At 39.2% G+C, this 19881-nt stretch overlaps 1 protein-coding gene across 2 annotated transcripts in view; it reads right to left on the bottom strand.

Annotated features, from left to right (window-relative positions):
* gabbr1a (gamma-aminobutyric acid (GABA) B receptor, 1a) overlaps positions 1–19881 on the bottom strand; it is a 128096-nt gene that overhangs the window by 30571 nt on the left and 77644 nt on the right. For both annotated transcript variants that reach the window (XM_084726934.1, XM_084726933.1), the window contains exons 16-17: positions 8880–9030; positions 3328–3460 (exon numbers count right to left, since the gene is read on the bottom strand). In XM_084726934.1, the coding sequence (XP_084583060.1) occupies positions 3328–3460; positions 8880–9030 (284 nt within the window). The remainder of the gene's footprint in view (positions 1–3327; positions 3461–8879; positions 9031–19881) is intronic.

The following is a 19881-nucleotide window of genomic DNA, read 5'->3' as shown; positions in this document are numbered from 1 at the left end:
ATATTATATTGCACTATATGTCACCTATAGACAGTATCTAGCCCAACAATGACAAAAAAAAAGAAAGCCAGTTCGAAGGGGTTTGTCATTTCCATAAAAATAATTTTAAAATGTTGATGACTCACCCTGCACTCTGGTACACTAATTTTGCATCCAATGAAACGCTTTCTCTAATGTTTATGACGTCACCAGAGCAGAGTGTTTCTGAGTCCGGGCTTCACAGATGACTGAACAACAACACAACTTTATAGCTTGTATAAAACCACAACTTAATAACTTTATTAAACGGATTTTGGTGAAATTGGATCATATTTTATGGGGAAAATATTCTCTAGTTGTCCCTCTGATGTCCTCCACCTGCTCTGCCTCAATTCTGTGAGCTACAGAGTTTCCAGATGGACAAATGGCTTTGCTTGTTTCTTAACTGAGCGCTAACCGCTGCAAACTGTAGCTGCCATTAACTATTTTGCTCAGATAGCCATTCTAGCAAAACAGCAGCCTCCCACTGAACTCCACTGGACTGGGGCCAAATAACAGCCTCATCAGGGATATACCGAGTGATTTACAGAGTTTCTGAATGAATGAACTGACTAACTTCTGCCATATTCCCACAATAAATCCACTTTTAACTTCTAGTTGAGATCCCGAAATTTTCAAAGATCAAGATTCATGTCAGGATGAATTTTGGGCAAATGTGTATAAAATGATGCACAAGACATGTAGAATATTTCAATTTCATGGAATGGTAGAGCCATAAAAAACATTTTATACACATTTCACTCAGTATAAACATCACACAGCTTTAATTAAAAGCTGGAACAAGATGAAACACAATATGTTCAATATGTGACACTGTCAGACACTGTGAAATGAGATGACACATCCAACCTTCAAGCCAATTACAACAAAAAGAAGAGAAAAACTGTGTGGTTAAGTCCAGCTGAATACTAAATTGAATGTGTTTTAAAGCTACAGCACATACATGGATATCTGCCCTGTAAAGGACATTAAACTAAATGTTCATATTTTAATGAATTCTTATTCAAATTTTCATATTTTGATTTTTTTGTTTTCATGATAGCATCCCCAAAGTCTCTGTCTACATACAGTAGGAGGAGCAGGTCTTTCCATAAAGTCAGTCAATCACTCAATCACCTTAAACCATATTTACATTAAGCAGCAAGCATCAGTGTTTATCATATGCAGACGGTCACACTGAGCCAAACAGCAGCCTGCTACACAACACAACTGCAACAGACTTTCTTCTTTCTGATCCAACTCAGACACATCAACACACGTCTTGTCCTGCACCTTTTAGCTTGTTGAACGAGCCACGAAACATTCACCGGGGAAAAGGGCACTGCTAACGTCAGTCCTCAGGCTAGCTGGCTAATTAGCTGATCAGCTGCAGCACATTAAACAGCTTTTAAACTTACTTGTCACTTTGGTCAGTGTAGACGTCTGTGCCATCCTCATTCTAACAACTTGCCGTCTGTCCTCAGCTTGTAAGCTACACAGCAATTAAGTTTACTTTACCTCTAGTTGTCCTGCCTGTGCTCAGCCTGCCAACCACTGTCAAAACCTCCTTTCATTAATAAAATACTATTAATAACACATAAAATACATGATTTTTGACTGCAAAGAGTGATTATTAAATGTAATTTCAGTTGGACATTATGGGGTTGAATGATTGTTTAAAAAAGGCTTTCTATCTAATAGTTTTTCATCAAAACAAGTTTTGAAATTTGAATTTAATTTGAAACTACTTTTATAGTTCCCATGAAATGGCTAGCAGACACCCTTATTACATGTTTTCTGTAATGCAGACTAGGGACTAATGGACAATTAGTTTCCTTATGGATTAATCTGTTGATAACCGTATTTTCTTGATAAATCGATTATTAATTGACTAATGGTTTGGTCCATAAAATGTCATAAAATGGTGAAAAATGTTGATCACCGTTTTCCAAAGCCCAAGGTGATGTCCTCAAATGTCTTCTTCAAAAACCCAAAGATGTTCAGTATATTGTCATTAGAGGACTTAAGAAGTAGTTATAATAGTATCAAAATAGTTGTTGATCAATTTAATAATCGCTTAATCTTTGCATCACTAATGCAGACAGCCAGGAATTGACACTGACGGCACTTACAGTAGCCAATGATGATGGTGGGCCCATGCCCAGTTGTGTAAACCACATCAAATTTCAAACTTAAGTTTGTCCCCTAAGTAAAATATTTCCCCAAGCTAAGGGATTCATTTAGGAATGTTGCATAAACCCTCTTCGGCTGTCCTCTTGCCTAAGAGTTTAGAAGGCTTTCATGACAGTTACTGTCAGAACACAGCACACGGGCTTCCATACTCTTTAAAGTGTAATTTATGGTTACTGAGGTGTGTCCAGTATTCATGGTGCGGAGGGTCTGTGTGGCGAGTGTAGTGTCTGCGCTTCGGTCAAAAAACAAAACTCCACACAGGCCTCCACAAATCTATGTTGGCTAGTGGTTGTTACGTTAATTGGTTGGTAGGAAAGTATTCTGTTCGTGCAAACTGACAGCTGATGACCGGCATACATGGACTGACCGCGCTGCTGCAACATTTACCTAAAAATGCTTTACCACTGCAAAGAGAATGGTTCTACCGTGAACTCTGCACACACCGCAGTAACCATGAAGTAACCTTAAGTGTTTAGACCAAGTATAGTATATGACAGCACATGGGCATCCCATTATCGTAAATTGTTAGCTAGCTGAGCTAACACACCAAATTAGCCTGTATTAGCTAGTTTCCTCAAAATAGACTACACAGAGAAACAAAAAGAAAAAGAAGATGAGAATGTTGTTCTGAAAAAATATGAAAAACACAAGCACATAATCCAAAGTAAATTTTCTCCTTTCATGCTCAACTGTGTCATGAGTGAGAAAACATTTTAATGGATGTGAATTTGGTGTACACACTGAGTGCAGGAGGAATCATCAACAGTTTTGATTGTTTTCCAGGAAGACAAATTCTGAAATAACATTAAAAATAAAATACCTGAGAATATCTACAAAACTACTTTTTTGTCATTGTTGGACTGCTGTGTTGGCGACAATACAGATGAGATAAAAACACTAAAGTACATCGATTTTATCTTCATGGGGAGAACAAATGCACAAAATGTTCAAAAATCATAATTTATTTTCTTCTGTATTTTGGATTATATCTTGTTTTTGGTTGCAGCATCAAATCAGTGAAACCAAACATTTGAAGACAGTCCCCAGCCCTGCTCTTCACCCTGCCCTCTGGCTCTTTGCTGCCTCTGTCTCTCTTATTTGTGTCTCTCCTGTTACCTGGCAGACGACGGGGAACTGAGACCTGTGGACGTGATGACCATCAATCCCCAGCGGGAACACTGCAGCTAGAGCCATCATGCAGCCCACCGCTGTCATGTTGTTCAGGTACGGCTGGGAGTTCTGGATGTAGCTGTAACAGTGACAGAAAAACACATTAATTAAAACACTGGTAATTACTTATTTATGCTTAAAAGGTACAATTTGTGAATTTGTAGGTAAACAGGCGTTAATTATGTTGGTGGTCTTGCTGTTAGCTCTTAGAAATGTCATTATTTTTTGTTAATTGCTCTCCTGTTGTGTCTTTAATTTAAATTTTTATCATCTTTATTTTCGACTCTAGACAGTCTGGCAGTGTTTTAATTAGTGAGAAGAGCTCGACAGTGCAAAGACTCTTTCAGGTGAAAAACAAAAGTTTTTGTTATAAAACTCTGACATAAAAAAAAGGAAATTTGTGTGTAGCACAGATTGAAGCAGAAGTGAATACTAAACAAATTTAGCTGGAATCCAATTTAGTACAGGAGGAACCCCTGCTCCATTCTGTGAAGCTCAGCAGCAGGTGAATTTTTTTTTAATTAATTGGAAATTGGCACACAAACAATGTGCTGATTTCTCTGGATATTCCACTGATTACATGGTCAACATTTTTAATAGGGACTATTTTTTGGGTAACAAAACTGCAGCTACGCTATCATCTCTGCGAGCGTTTCACTACACGACCATGGCCAAAAGAATTGACGATAACAATACTATCATGATATCTATAGACAACACGACACATACAGAAGGAAGTAGTAATTCAGTAGAGATTGTGAAGGCAGCACTGCAGTAAATCTGTAGGCGCTGTGCAGTAATGCAGCAATAAAACTGAGGGAACGGGTAGTTTTTCTGTTGTCATTTCCCAAAAGCTGATAGTGAGACAGATGTAATTTAATAATAATCATGCAGTGATTTAAAAAGTCATTACGTAGTAATCATCAGTAGGCATACGTCCAGAAACTCTACTCATTACTACTGAAATTACCACACAAATCACCACTAGTTTGCTGCACATCTCAACAGGCAAGGGGAGTTTATTTATATAGCACTATTCACACACAAGGCTGTTCAAAGTGCTTTACAAGAGCACAGAAAAACATTAAAACTAAATGTTAAAAGAACATTAAAGTTGCATTTGAGATCATAAAAATAAAAGCTAAAAGCAAGCCAAGAAATAGTTAAAACATTACAGACATTGCATTTAAAAGACATAAAAACAAAAGCAAAAAGCAAACAAATAGAAACACAACAGCTACAAATTACCTTAACAAGAAGTTATGCATCTACTTTACAGGAAAGCTGCGGTAAACAGTAATGTTTTAAGCCCTGATTTAAATGAACTAACAGTTTCAGTAAACCTCATGTATTCAGGAAATTTGTTCCACAACTGGGGAGAGTAGAAACTAAAGGTTTTGATCGTAGCAACACTGAGTAAACCTGCTCCAAATCAAATAGTGGAAACAGTAGGTTTTGTGTAGATTTTGTATAGTTGTGATGACTAATGTTACCATGTTTGTCATCTTAGTTTTGAGCGTATGAATGCTAACATTTACTATTAAGCATTAAAGTTAAAATGAAATGAAAAGTGACTTATCCAGAGGAATAAGATGCTGTTTCTGTCGAGACAAACAAAAAGTCCCAAGATTCCATTAAAGGTATGTTTTTTTTCGTCATTTGGCTCAACCAGTCCTTTAATATGCTGTATATACTGTGTCAGTTTGCCATGGCAGCAACAATTCACTGTGGGCGTCTTAAGCTCCTTATCCACATTTCTCTGCCTACATCTTTGACATCAGATGAAAGTTTTCTTGTCACGGCACTGAAGTGTGGATGTGGTAATCACTGTGCTGTTTGTGGAAGTAAAGACAGGAGCTTAAAGGATAATAAATCAGTAATTATGATAAAAAGAAAAAATAAGCACAGTGATTTCTATCTGGTTGAGACAATGTGTTTATAGAAATGCTTCATTAAACACAATCTCAGTATTAAAATATTCTCAAAAACTCCAGATTTAAGATGTTTGTTTAACATAATCTGCACCCACCCAGCACGGCTGCTTTCCTCTGCTCTCCAGCTTGAGCTCCTCCTGCAGCTGTAGGTGTGTCTTTTATTCTTTCATCCCATTGACCTGCCCTTGTGTTGCCCCGAGGCCACGCTGCTTATTTACTGTACAGCCACACACTCGTGCAGCCTGCATACAAACACACTTTTACTCATACACACACACACACACATGCACACTGGCCCCAATCCAACCTTTGATACTTATGAAAAACCTTTAATGCCGTTACATACCATGAATATATGATGCTCAATACGCTGCAGGAGCTGTTTTCTGATGTGAGGTGCTGCTTTCTTCTCTTATTAAGCACCATGTCTTGCAGTTGCTTTGAGTTATGGTCGATCGAGGCTACTATTAGAGGAAAAACTGGCATCTTTTTCTCTTGTGTGTGGACAGTGTTGAATATTTTAAATAAAAGAAGAAGATGTTTCATTTAAAATCAGATTTTTAATGTTGTTGTTACTGGAAGATCAAACTTAGCTGTAGTTTCACTGCAGACATCAATAGATCACGTCACAGGCCAGACATTTCCCTTCCAGACATGTTTTAAATATAAAAATACTCTGCTATGATTAATATTTTGTTTAACGGACAATAATATCTGTAAAATATTTATTGTAATAAATCATAAAATGACCATGGTGTGTCATCAGAGATTGAGTAAACATGTTACGTTCATTTGACATGAGCTCAACAGTCGTGGTATTCCCCTTTGAAACTTCCAATCTGGACCAGAATAACTTGTTTTGTTTGTCTGTTTCATGTTAATCAGAGTTCAAATCAATGCTGTATTTTCACTGAATTAGTGTCTGTTTACGAGCTGGAAAAAGTCATTAATATCTTTCTGAAGAAGTAGATGTTTATAACTGTTAAATTGAGCAAAATGTTAATGGAGTTCGGCAGGCAGGACGCCACTTAACTCATTATCCAGAGTGTGTATTTTCAGAGCAGTGGGCTTTTGTTTTCAGGATAACAGGCTTAACTTTACATTGACAGACAAATGATTGTTATAAACAACTGATTAACTTATAGTGGAAGACTCGTCGTTGCTTGTTATTGTCAATTTTCGAGGCTGCGCACATCCTGTGCTCCTGCAGAGCTCCTGTAGCCTGCCTGTCTCTGCCGTGTCTGGGGAGGAGGGGACGGGTGGGTATTTAATGTACAGCCTAATAGTCCAACTCATTATTTGGACTGCTGTACTCAATTTTGTGCATGCAATGGCTACATACTGCTCATTTAACATGGGAGAAATGTGAGCCAACCGTGATCTCACACATTGATTGGTTGACTACCCTCTTGAAGCCTTGAATTTGGCATTATTGAGGTTATTGAGGTTGTTAAACTGCAAATATGCCTCCATTACATATCTTTGTTTGAGGGATCACTGCAAAAATGTGTTTATGTATATCTTTTATTTTTGGTGTATTGTTTTTTTAGGATTATTTTTAATCCCTAATATAGGTGTCAGTATATTTAGGGGACATAAAGATAAGAAAACCACATTTTTGAGTTGAAGTAACTGATTTTCTGGCCACTTGTTGGCAGTGAAACAGGTTGTGACCACAATAATTACATAGCATCACCCTCTGAATTAATATAGTAAACTTGTTAGCAAACAGCTGCTTAATTAGACCTGGTAAATTTAAGTCCAATATTCACTTCTTTTCTCCATTTTTGGTTTCCACCAAATCCTGAGGGAAATATCTGGCTCTTAAGCTGCTAAGGTCACCAGCTAGTCGCTAACTGTGTCTGTCTGCTGTTTGGTGCTGAGCAGGTCGGGCACAGTAAGTGAGTTTTTAAAGCTTTTCCTCTATAGACAGCTGCCTGCTGCAGTGGAAATCGATGCTATGAGAGCCGTGAGACTGAAACAAAACTGTAAAGTTGTGAGTCGGACGGCTAAAAGAATAAACTGAAACAGGTTCAGGTGATAATTCTTCCTCACTCTGACCCATTTCACACTGTTTTCATCGATTACAGCAGCTTCAAAAAGTGTCATTGTTTCTAAACTATTTCTCCTTTAAGACTGTGATTGTGTTTGACTTTTTTTTTGTGTGTGTTTTAAGTGGATTGGTTCTGTATTTTTGTCTTCTAACAAGGCAGTTGGTGACAAACTTGTTTTTGTGAAAACAGCTTACTGAATAAATTTGATTTGATTTGATCTGACTCATAGTGTTTTGGCTGCTGAGAGCAGCCCTCGGTGAAACTGTGTTTGAAATATAATCAAAGCTGGAAGAGGGCCTGACTGCCACACTGGAGCCAGCCAGAGATCCCCAAAGGAACAAACCTCTCCAGCTTTCCGAAAAACTCCTGATAAGCTCATGGATTTATGGGACTTTAAATCACTTTGACCCAGGTCAAACATAAAAATACTATGTTAAAAAGACATCAGAGATATGTTGCGCTGAGTTCACAGACATGTATTAAGCTTAGAAATCCCAGATCAAAAGGCATTTTTTAGAGGAAGTCTATTTGCATTTGGTCCAGGGCTATGCTTAAGCTGTGACAATGAAACCAGCTGCTAGATTGAGAAAAGCCACACCCAAAGTGACAACTTTGCAGTCCTTAAACTTGAGAAGCAGCAGTGTTGTGAGCAAATATTCACATCCACACTTGGAGTGCGACCACAGTGAATATCGACTCTGCTGGAACAGCTGGAGGTTGTTACAGGAAGTAATTTCCATTTATTAATCGGAGCCAAGGCAGCTCCTCAAACAGGTGACCTTCACGTAACAAAAACGTGTCTTTAACCTCCGACGCCCCATTTAATTCATCTATCAATTCTCATTATTTTCAGCTTTTAAAAAAATCCTTTTAACCATGACCTTCCTCTTTGGAGGACAACTTTATTTTCACAATTATCCGAGATATCACTCATAACTAATGCCTGCTGGAAGGACAAACATGGAGAGAGGAACAGCAAAAAAACCCACAACCTCAACCATTTGTTGACACTATACCACAAACACCCACTTCAATAAAGACATGACAACAAAGTGTTACAATTTAACGACAAATACGTGGGCGCCAACTCGTGATTATTTTCATTTTCAATTAATCTCCCAGTTATTTTCTAGACAAATCCATTCATTGTTTTGTCTATAAAACAACAGAATGGTGTAAAAACTACTACATCACTAATTCTTAGGGTCCAAAATGTCAACAAATGTCTTCTTTTGTCCAACCAACCATGCAAAAACCAAACATATTCAATTTACTATCATTTAAAACCAAGAAATGCAGTAAATTATTTCATTTGAAGCTAAAACCATTAAGTAGTTGACATTTTTGCTTAACAATTGACTTAAACATTTTATAGTAATTCTCTGTTGATCGACTAAGTGATCAATTGTTACAGCTCTAATGAATACACATACAGTATTTTAGGCTCATCAGCGTGGGAACTGAGCGATTGAGGATGTGTTCAATTTTTATTCAGTGTTAGTGAACTCACCGGACGTTGCCATTGTAGATGTTGAAGGTGAGACACACGATGCCGAGCAGGATGCCGAGGCCAGCAAAGACGGACACAGCTGCAAACAGCTTTTGAGACAAGAACCTGTACTCTTCGATCACCACTGTCCGATCAGCCGGAGGTCCAGCACCTAAACGGAGAGAGTAAGAGAAAGAAATGTGAAGAAAGAAAAAACTTCCGGTGCCATCGTCTCTCGGTGATGATACCCAGGACACATCCCACATCAGACTGTACTGATGGGATGATGCCTTTACCTGTAGTTCGTATATGGATGGATACAATGGTGTGTTTCCATTTAAGTATAAGGCTAGCCATAATCTAAACTTCATCAACAAACACCGTGAAAAGATGCAGTGCACCTCGCAAAACTTTCAGATTTCCCATCACTGTCTGTGGCACTCAAGCCCAAAAATCAATAGGAGACAATCTTTAAAAAAAGCTCACTTTTAGCCTATCAAAAAAAGGCCAACATCATTAACCCTTCACTAAGCTCTTTCTGCAAACAGCAACTGTCCAATCATAGACTGGCAACCGTAACTAAGGAGCTGCTGGCCTGTAAAGCTTTGCAACTCTCATCAGGCTGAAGCGGCGTGCATGCAGCGTATATAGTTGGGCAACTGGACAAACATCGCCTATCACAATGGGCTGAGTCCGTTGTCGGCTGTTATCTTTGACCGATTTTTTGGAAGACATTTGTCATCTTATTTTGCTAACGTAATAGTCTGCAGCGTGACAGCTGCTGCTCCGCAACTCACCACCCATCCAATGGCTCGGTACACACCCACTCAGCTGGATCATGAGTGCACTGAGCTGGATGAGGAGTGAGAGGAACCAGACTCTTTGCACTCTTTTCACATGGTGAATTAAGGATTAAATCGACCAAGCACGAGTTGGTGATTGTTAGATGAGTGGACAGACTAACAAAAACTGTTGTGAATTTTTTTCTGTCACGTTTGAATTAAGTGTATTTTAGTTAGTGAGCCGATTAAGCTCATCTTAGCTCGGTAAAAGACAGAATCTTGAATTCAGAAGGTGTACAGCTGTATCGCTGATGACTGGGCTGACAACAGCCAGTTGGAATATCTTAAAATATCACCCAACCCTACTCTAAGGCGAGCAGCACTTGGTGTTACACGAGTCTGGACAGTGGTGTCTTTTTTGTGGTTTTTCAAAAATGTGAAGCACACGTGAGGAAGGAAGGAAAGGAGGAATGGAACTTTGTCTTTATCTGCTCTAACGTAAGCTGCAAATATTAGCACGTACCTCCAGCCTCAAACTTGTGTTAGATACCACTGCATTTGCCAAAGTAATGCCCACTGGTAGACCCCAATGCCCCCATGTCTGAGTGACCCAAGGTCCAAGACAATCTGACATAATGCTGTCTAGAGTCCCCTCCCAGTGGACAAAAGAAGGTGCCCTCTAGAGAGTCCGTCACTCAAAATAAACCACAGTGTGTGTGTTTGTGGTCATGAAGGAACACGTCACCCAGCGCAGCTATGTAGCTCATTGATATATGTATGTAATCATACCTGGGTCTGCGTTATCTGGAATTGGAGGTAGTTTTATAAATCAAAATGAAATGAAATTGGAATTAAAGGTGTTCTGTCTTCTGCAGCTGCAATGATTGAAAGAAAATTAATCTGCAACTATTTTGATAAAAGACTAATTGGTTCAGTCATTTTTTGAGCAAAAAGGCAAAACATTTCATTTTCTAACATGTGAGGGTTTGCTCCTCTTCTGGTCATATAAGATAGTAAATAAAACATCTTTAGGTTTTGGATTGTTGGCCGGACAGAACGAGACATCTTGAGGTGTCTCTGGGAAACTATGATGAGGGTTTTTCACAGTTTTGTTATATTTTATGGACTAAATGTTTAATTGATTCATAGAAAAAGGCAATCTGGAGATTAATTGATAATGAAATTAATCACTGGTTGCAGCCCTAGTGTCACAAGGGCAATTACTACTAGAACCTGGATGTTTTACAGCTGAAACTACAGAACCGACAGACACTGAATGAAACAAATTTCCACGCAACTTGACAGCTTCAAAGGAATTAAAAACTAACAGAGTTACACACAATATGTATTTTATACATTTTTATTTCACTAAAATTAGCTAGAATGGTTAATTTTTCATCTGTCATATTGACTTGTGGCTAGATTATATTAAGTGGGAACTAGTGGCACTACATCTGCATATTTTTTATCTTATTTAGTATCTTTCCCCTGGACATCATTTTGGATGTGTTGAATTGCTTTTTCTTTCATAATGGCATTCCCAAAGAATAAGAAGAGAGCTATCAGTGCTTTAATGCATCCTGATATGCTAGAGGAAAATCACAACCTAATAAATTCATACAGTTCTATCTGCCTGCCACTGAGCAGCTGAAGTTCCCATGAAACGGCCAGCTGAGTGCGTATTGCTTACATGTGTCCTTTAAAAACAGGCAGCTAGGGAGGGACCTGCCTCAGATGCAGATGAAGGTGTCCATGGAGGTAATGCTAGGAAGGAGGAGCTAGGAAGGAGAGCAGTCCCATTAGCTAGCTGACTCTTGCCAGGCTGAGAGCTCCCAGTGAACACGGCGGGACCAGGACTAACGAGGCCGCTTCGACAACGTGAAATAGACTACAGTTAGTTAGTAGTTTTCTTGCTGGGTTTGTCATTGGTCACTTAGGTGACATATAGTGCAATATATGTGATTAAATCATCAATTTTGACTTCAGCTCTTTCACTTTCCCTACCCAGATTCACCCTGCCGGTCTGAGCCAACAACCATCACAAGCTTCTCTAAAATGACTGAGTGAGTCTCTATATGACTGCACAAACTGCTTGAGAGTGGAAAATGTTAAATCCAAGGAATTAGCATCCGATTCCCAATTACTGCAATTAAGTGGAAGCCTCATCGCTGCTCAAAACTTTTCATGATTGAATCATTGAGCTCTCTGAGACTTCAGAGGACACACATCTGATCTGATGCATGTTTGACTGATTCATAAGAGACTGCTGTATTCGATGTCTGTTCGTCTCAGAGACTCAAACCTGAAGCTGTAACACAACATACATCAGTGCTTAACCATAGATTACACAGAATTACATTAGACACTGTAAGTACCAAATAAAGTCAAGCATCCATTTTCTCCTCATGTTCTTTGTATATACTGGTGTCCTTTATTGTTCTCTTGCTACTTTTTGTCACTTTTTGTCACACTGAAGGCGGCATGGTTGTCAGTGTCAGACAGGCTGGTCTGAGTATTTCAGAAACTGCTGATCTACTGGGAGTTTCACAGTCAACCATCTCTAGGATTTACAGAGAATGGTCCAAAAAATAGAAACTATCCAATGAGCGGCAGTTCTCTGAGCAAAAATGCCTTCTTGATGCCATAGGTCAGAGGAGAATGGCCAGACTGGTTCGAGACGACAGAAAGGCAACAGGAACTCAAATAACCACTCGTTACAACCAAGGTATGCAGAAGACCATCTCCGAACACACAAGACATCAAACCTTGAAGCAGATGGGCTACAGCAGCAGAAGACCACACCAGGTTCCACTCCTGTCAGCTAAGAACAAGAAACTGAGGCTACAATTCACATGGGCTCACCAAAATGGGACAATAGAAGAGTGGAAAAATTTTGCCCTGTCTGATGAGTCCTGATTTCTGCTGCAACATTCAGATGGTAGGGTCAGAATTTGGCGTAAACAACATGAAAGCATGGATCCATCCTGCCTTGTATCAATGGTTCAGGCTGCTGGTGGTGGTGTAATGGTGTGGTGGATATTTCCTTGGCACACTGTGGGCCCCTTAATACCAACTGGGCATTGTTTAAATGTGTTGTTGCTGACCATATCCACCCCTCTATGACGACAGTGTACCCATCTTCTGATGGCTACTTCCACCAGGAAACATTTGAAGCCATAAATCGCAGTGCACAATCGCCAAATCATATTTTAAATGCCGGTGAAATGTGTGCTGCTTTGCGCCCTGCAATACAAACATTGCACATTAACACACACAGTGTCTGTGGGTAAATGACATTGTTCACCTGGAGCTGATGTTAGCTGCCACACAGTCTGGCTAACGTTAGCAGTACTAGCAGCAGCAGCCTGCTCTGCTTGCAGATTAATGTCCATGCTCGGTTACACATTGCTCCAGTTGAGTGGTTATATGCCACTTTATTCTGGCACAGTCTACATTCAGCCTTATTTTTATTTTCTCTAGCAAAACACTGCCAAACTACTCAGGGTATATGAGCTGTCATCTGTCCTACTATGCTAATAACAACATCTGGGGTTAGGTGGACCATCGAGACATTCGTGCTGGGTGAGAGGGGCTGCTGTCTGGGCTGGGCTGCCGCAACCCCGACTAGTGGTGGGTGGCTGCATAACATCTTAGACGCAACAGTTAACTGCCATTATACATAGATATAATATTGATAAATAGTTTAACTGACTAGTATTTCTGCTGCCAAATAGTGAGGGTGGCGACGTTTAATTGTATAGTGGACTGATCATGTACATCCCTAGTAGAAACACAAACAACAAAGTTGTTGTGGAGGAGGAAAGTGAAGAGCGTTGCTGAGGAGATGGACGTTGGCTTAGCCTCCTGCCACCACCACCCGACTCCAGATAAGTGGCAGAAAATGGGTGAACACAAGGACAAACGGACAACTATCAGAACACTGTTGTGTGTAAACTGTGCAGGAAAGTCGTCCTGATGGAGGAGACCGATAAAACAATAAACTTATTTTATCACCACCTTTAACAGCTTCCACCCTTTGAAGTACAAAACATGTCATCAGTCACAACCTACATGACCAATGATTATTGATACTGACCAATATGAAACTTGACTATCATGATAGACTAAACCAACCAATGTCAAAAGGGGGGAAGTGAAGCCAGGCTGACCCGTTCAAATAATCACTATGTTGTTCTGAAAGGTATCCATGACACAAAACATAATTTACATAAACCTGCTCTGTACATGTTACTCAATTTTAAAAAGTGTATGACCAACAGTAAGAAACCTTTAAGCTGCCAGTTTGCTTCTATGGTGGAATAGCTTCGGGAACCCCCCACACCTTTCCAAGGCTGACATTCACACTCACTTCATGTTGTGATTAGCCAGCTGGGTGGAGGTGAGGAAACAGCCAGAGCTTGAACTTCTCTCTCTAGCTCTCTCTTTTTTTTTATTCTTGACACAACTATTTCTGTCACTTGTCATGTGAACAACCAAAGCGCTATGAATGTCTTCCAGGAGAGACTGTCTTAAAATAAGCAATGTTATCCCCTGTTGTGGCGAGGTCTGGCTGTGGCAATGGATAGGTGCATCTCATGTATAATATTTGTAAACATATAGAAGGCCATGGAATATAACATTTTCTGCAAACTGAAGTGAACACCTAAATTCTGAAAGTAAAAACTTCAATTAAGCACATGCAACCAATTTAAATAGTTTCTATCAGAAGACAGACTGTAAAAATCAGTATCTGTTGAAGCCAAAAGCAATTCCAATATTTATTAAAAGACAAGAGATGAGAGAAAGTCAGGTGAAAGGAGACTAGTTCAACATGAGAGGCCTGTAAGTTGACATAGAAACACTTTGTAACACATTTTGCAGACCGGGGACACTAAAGCAACCTGATTCAGCTGCAGTTTGTGCAGGAACAGTGTGACTTTCTCAGTTCACAACTTTCCAAAAGCAATAAATATTGAGCCCAAGACAGGACTGGAAGTAGCCTTCTTTATTCTTTTATTCTTCTTCTTTATTCTTTATTAATTAATTAGAGGAAACAATTAACATTTTTGATTTCATAAAACCCAGAATACATATGAACTATTCCACGATGACTTCAAATAGCGCAGTCAACAGCAGTAAACAGCTCTACATACTGTCTCTTTTAAAACAGAAATTAGGGCTGCCCTCTAATATTCAACTAAACTGCTAGTGAGCAGAATCTTAATCGACCATCAAAAAGTCACAGACAAAAAACACACACCTCAAATTCCAGTCAGGAGCTGCATGTTGCTGTGAGGCCTGGCTGGGACGGGGATTGTTGCACAAGGACCTTTCCTCTTGTAATGCTGTACTCACCGGTACATTGATGGTAATTGTGCTGCAGCTGCTAGCTGGTAAGCTCAGTTAGCGGTCCTATTACGGCTGGTTCACACTACACGCCTGAGCAGCATGTGCGTTTGGCTTTACCTGCTGGTTTTTATGTCAGTCACACAGCCTGCATGAGCAACGCTGCAGCCAGGTGTCAGGTTCGGAGTCTCGCCTATTTTTTCCCGTGTGCGCAGTGAAAATGATCTGATAACAGTAAGGTCGACCTTATGTCACTAACATGACACCTTTCACTACCATCTCGTATCTGTAGAATATGTCACAGAAGGGAAGTGCACTTTCATTTTCTTTCTCTCTTTACTCTTTTTCACTCCCTCCTCTCGCTGAACATGGGGGAAAATCACTGATTGCCTTGTGTTTAAAGCTCTTTTCTTCTCTTCAAACCTCTTCTGCAATCTCAGTGTAGAAAGACAGGGCTTTCAGCAGCAGCCTTGCAACAGAATGACGCTGCCTGTGTTCAGCTGCTGCAGTTCAGCGAGGTAGCCGTCACACACAGGAACATGCATGTAGTCGAACCAGCCGTTAGACTGGTACCGGTGTTACCAGATGCAAAATACAGAAATATTGTACTAAAACTTTAACAAAAACTATTGTACATACAGAAACAGCCTGAGAAGGGGTCAAGTTAATATACCAACTGACAAAAGTATCCCGTGTGCACCATAATAGACTCTGTCATCTAAAAGAAACCAATAGTTTACCGCTTTGCACAGAATCGATCGCAGCTCATCACCCTCTGTTCCTACCTGTCAAAATAAAAGCCCCAGACTATGTCACAGCTCTACCTGCTCCTTGATCAGTGCAGAGCTGATGTGATTTGTTGCTCTTAACCAAGATTTCATTGCAGGTCAATGTAAATGTCAAAATTATTGCCTATTTTTGGAATTATTGCACGTATATCGTGGACATAATGGTACAAATACGATAATTATTATATCTGGCAACACTGACTTTGACAAAGCCTGTGAGACAACAGAGGTCAGTTTGACAACAGGGAATACAGTACTGAGGTGATTTACAATGGCTCCAACCAGTCAGGGACAGGAGGTGTGAAACGGTTGAGGAACTAGTTTGTAGGGAGTTTATCCGTAAATATACATCATCCATCGTGTTGATAAGGCCACAAGTATTTGTTTTGTTTTTTGCTTTTACTGTTAGCATATAACAGGTGGTTTGCTTCATGCCCAAAAATATATATTGAGATAAACGTGCAACGTCATGTCATCTAATGGCTTGAAGTAACAACTACTCGTTGACAAAGAAAACCTTAAGTCTGGGACAGCGCTGATAGCAATCATGCACTAAATAAAAATGCTACTTGAAATTATGCTGCGGGTGTCCAGAGTTGTTTCTGATATTGACGCATACACATGTAAACAGCCTACAGTTTTGCATCAGAGTATGAACTCCACAACCTCCATTAAATATTGATAATGCTGAAGCACTGAGAAATAAAATATACCAAAACAACAAACTGTAAATGAATCATACATAAATGCCAATTTGAGTAGTTACTATACTGTCAAGTAATGTAGGAAGCAAGAAGACAACTTTGGTGTTGATTAAGAGTTGGTTTTAGAAAGTGTGTGTGTTTATACTAACTAATTATTCATGCTTGTGTAGCTTTAGACCAGAAGAATTCCTCAGTGAGGAGGGTTCAGAGAGGGGCAGATGGACAGGGAGCCTCTTCTTACCCTCAACAGCCTCTGACTATCTGTCTGCCTAGATATGGGACTGCTGGCAGATTCGTGTGTTTGTGTCTGTGCGTGTGCGTGTGTGTGTGTGTGTGTGTGTGTGCGCGCTCCCAAGAACATCAAATATGCCGATGTGGACTCCATACAGTACTGTATGCATGATAAGTATGTAGACCAGAAGGCTTAGGGAGTAACAGATTATGTCAATACATACCGTACAGTACAGTTACAGATAAAAAAGACGTAATCAGATTATAGATACTTTAAGTAAAAATGGGGATCATTAGCAGGATTACAATTTTAAAATAAAGAATGATATACTACCATGCATAATGTGCACACAGCTGCCATTTCATTATCATGGCCTCCAGTGAAAAAATGCTTCACTGGATGGAAATTTCTCCATTTTTTTGTCACCAAATTGTGCAGAACAAAGAAGGGAGCAGCTGGACAAACTAATAAACCTAACAACAAACAAAAAACACTGCAACGCTGCAACAATTAATTGATTATTAATCGACTATCAAATTAATATGCCTCTATTTTGATCATTGATGAACTGTTTTGATTATTATGTGATTTAACTACACACTATATTAGGCTAAATAATTTCACTGTATTTTATATTGACATAATCCAAACCTAATACAGTTACATTATGTTAATATTGTGATACTTGGATTAGATTACTGATTACCTTTTTTTAACAACTAATTAGTAACTGTATCAGAATACATATTTAAATTAATCCTCTCAACTCTGTAAACCGGTAAAGTAAGCATGAATGATTTTGTTCAAGAAGGTGCATATGAGTGCAGGGGAGCATTTACACGTGTATACAGTGTGTGTTTCGTGTCTCTGTGTGTGTCAGAGAGAGAGAGAAATAGATGCAGACAGTGTGTGTGCATGTCAGAGGGGAAGCAGAGCAGGAGTGTCAGCACCGCGTGAGGCTGATGTGTCAGATGTCAGAGGAAAGTGTCAGAGTTGTTGCACCCTCGAGGGTCGCGAGGGTGTCAAGACGCCCATCACGCTCTGTTAAGATGTTTGTCACCGCCGTCACACACTCGATGTGTATCTGGTGTCATCTGACTGAGGAGTGACGTTATAAGAGGGATTCTGCAGGTTCCAACATTTATGGGTTTCACCATGTGAGAGTTCAGACTTTTGAAGACCGTTCTGATGCCACATTGGATGCAATTTCATGATCACACCAGCCAAAGTCTGCTGGAAAACCAGTCTGGATGACATGGCCCAGAATTATCTATTATTTATCTCAAAAATCTGTACTGCACAGCAGCATATAGCAGTAATTCCTACTGATACGAGTACTTAAATTAAAGCAACCTGGACCTGGACAACTCAATATTGTCACGATACTTTCATGCTGATTCGATAAGTACTGCGATTTGAAATGACCATTTATTGCAATATGTGTTTGTTTTTTTTAACACTAGACCACAAATCATATGCATCAAGAGACTGTCTATTGTGACTCATATTTCCAAAACAGTCAGTCAGTCAGAATTTCGTTTCAGTAGCATTATTTCTATACTGCATATAAAAATGATTTATTGAAGTAAACTGCTACATTTAGCTGTTCCTGCTCATTAAGCTAGTGCCACAAGAATAATATGCTAAGTAAGATATATAAATACAGATATATGTGATGCCCTCTCCTGGAACACAATATCTCCACCATGAATCTTTAAATCCAATGGAAATTCTGTTTTGACCCTTGGAGCTTGCTGTAGCCGGTCAGTGTGAGATGATACACTCACATATAGATTCTCTCAAATGTTGTGATTCTTTTTTTAAAATTCCTGAATGGATTTTTCACATTGATGCCTCAATGGAAATTCGCGCTATAAAAAAGAGAATCATAATATGTAAGAGAATCAATATTTTTTTTAAAGGAATCAATACCAAATGAGAAGGTTGTGAGTACTGATGTATCAGTCCTCCATCTGCCCATCCCTGTTTTTAAGTTCTTGTCTCCTGTGATGAATATGATTACATGATTTACGCCACTGGGAGCTGCTTTGTCTCTCGTGCTCCTCATCACCATCTATATGAGGAAACTCCATATGCATTTAAACCTGCCAAGTGGTGACCCAATACAAAACGGCTCTGCAACCCATTTTGGGCCACAACCTTAAGTTTGGTAAACATGTTCTAAGGCTTTTTGATGAAACTGAATTTAATGCTCTTTTCAAAACCTACAGATTCCCTGAAGACATTTCAATTTAAGCAACACATTAAAGACATGTGTTGTTTGTGAGAATGTTTGTCCATCTGTGCAGTTTACAGCGTATCTACTGTATGAACTACATGAGAGTCTCAACAGGGTGCACAACACATGATGATGCGTTCAATAGCAGCACAAATGTGCAGTGACTCGTCACAGTGTATATGCGCTTTACGAGTGTAACATATGCCATATGCTGCTGGAGCTTTAACAGGAACAAGTAAAAGAGAGCACAAAGATAGCAGAAGTGAAACTGGAACTGAACTCATCAAAATCCCACTAATAGAACAGAGACTTTCTCAACAGTGTGTCGTGGTGCTCACATAATAAGTTTTTAGATAAGGAGAGAAGTTTTTATGAGAAGAATGCATGGAATTAAAAAGACAGAAAAATGCTAAATCAGTGAAGTACTATTTTAAAGTCTGTAAAGCAACAATAAATCACCCGTTCCTGACAAAACTGTATTTTGAGGGGTTTTGATTTTTACTCCTCAATTATGTTGGGAAATATATTTTCAAGGGTCAAACTCTTGGCTGTTAAACCTTGTTATGGGCCGGCTGAATGACTTACTTACTAATGATTAACTCCATCAGATGGGAAATTTGATGGAGCTGACATCTTTCAGAGTTCACAAAATGTTACTTTTTTTTATTTCACAGCATAAAAATGAATAGCCATTTTATTTGTAGTATTTTTAGTTTTTAGCTATTTAAGTTGCTAAGAGATCTCTTAATGGGAATAAAAATACACATTATTAAACCATAATTCTTATTTAGTTTTGACTTAAAGGGCTATAGAGCTGATATGTTATGGTTGAGATACATGTGATAGCATTTTAAGTAAATGAGTTTGTCAAAAAATAGAAAAGCTTCCCAGTGCTGCCTTTTTGAAACCAGGAAGACAGGGGTCCTTCAGGC

This window comes from Lutjanus erythropterus, chromosome 9 (assembly GCF_056507025.1).
Source record: "Lutjanus erythropterus isolate fLutEry1 chromosome 9, fLutEry1.hap2, whole genome shotgun sequence".
NCBI lineage: Eukaryota > Metazoa > Chordata > Actinopteri > Lutjaniformes > Lutjanidae > Lutjanus > Lutjanus erythropterus.
This window is presented reverse-complemented; position numbering and strand designations above follow the sequence as displayed.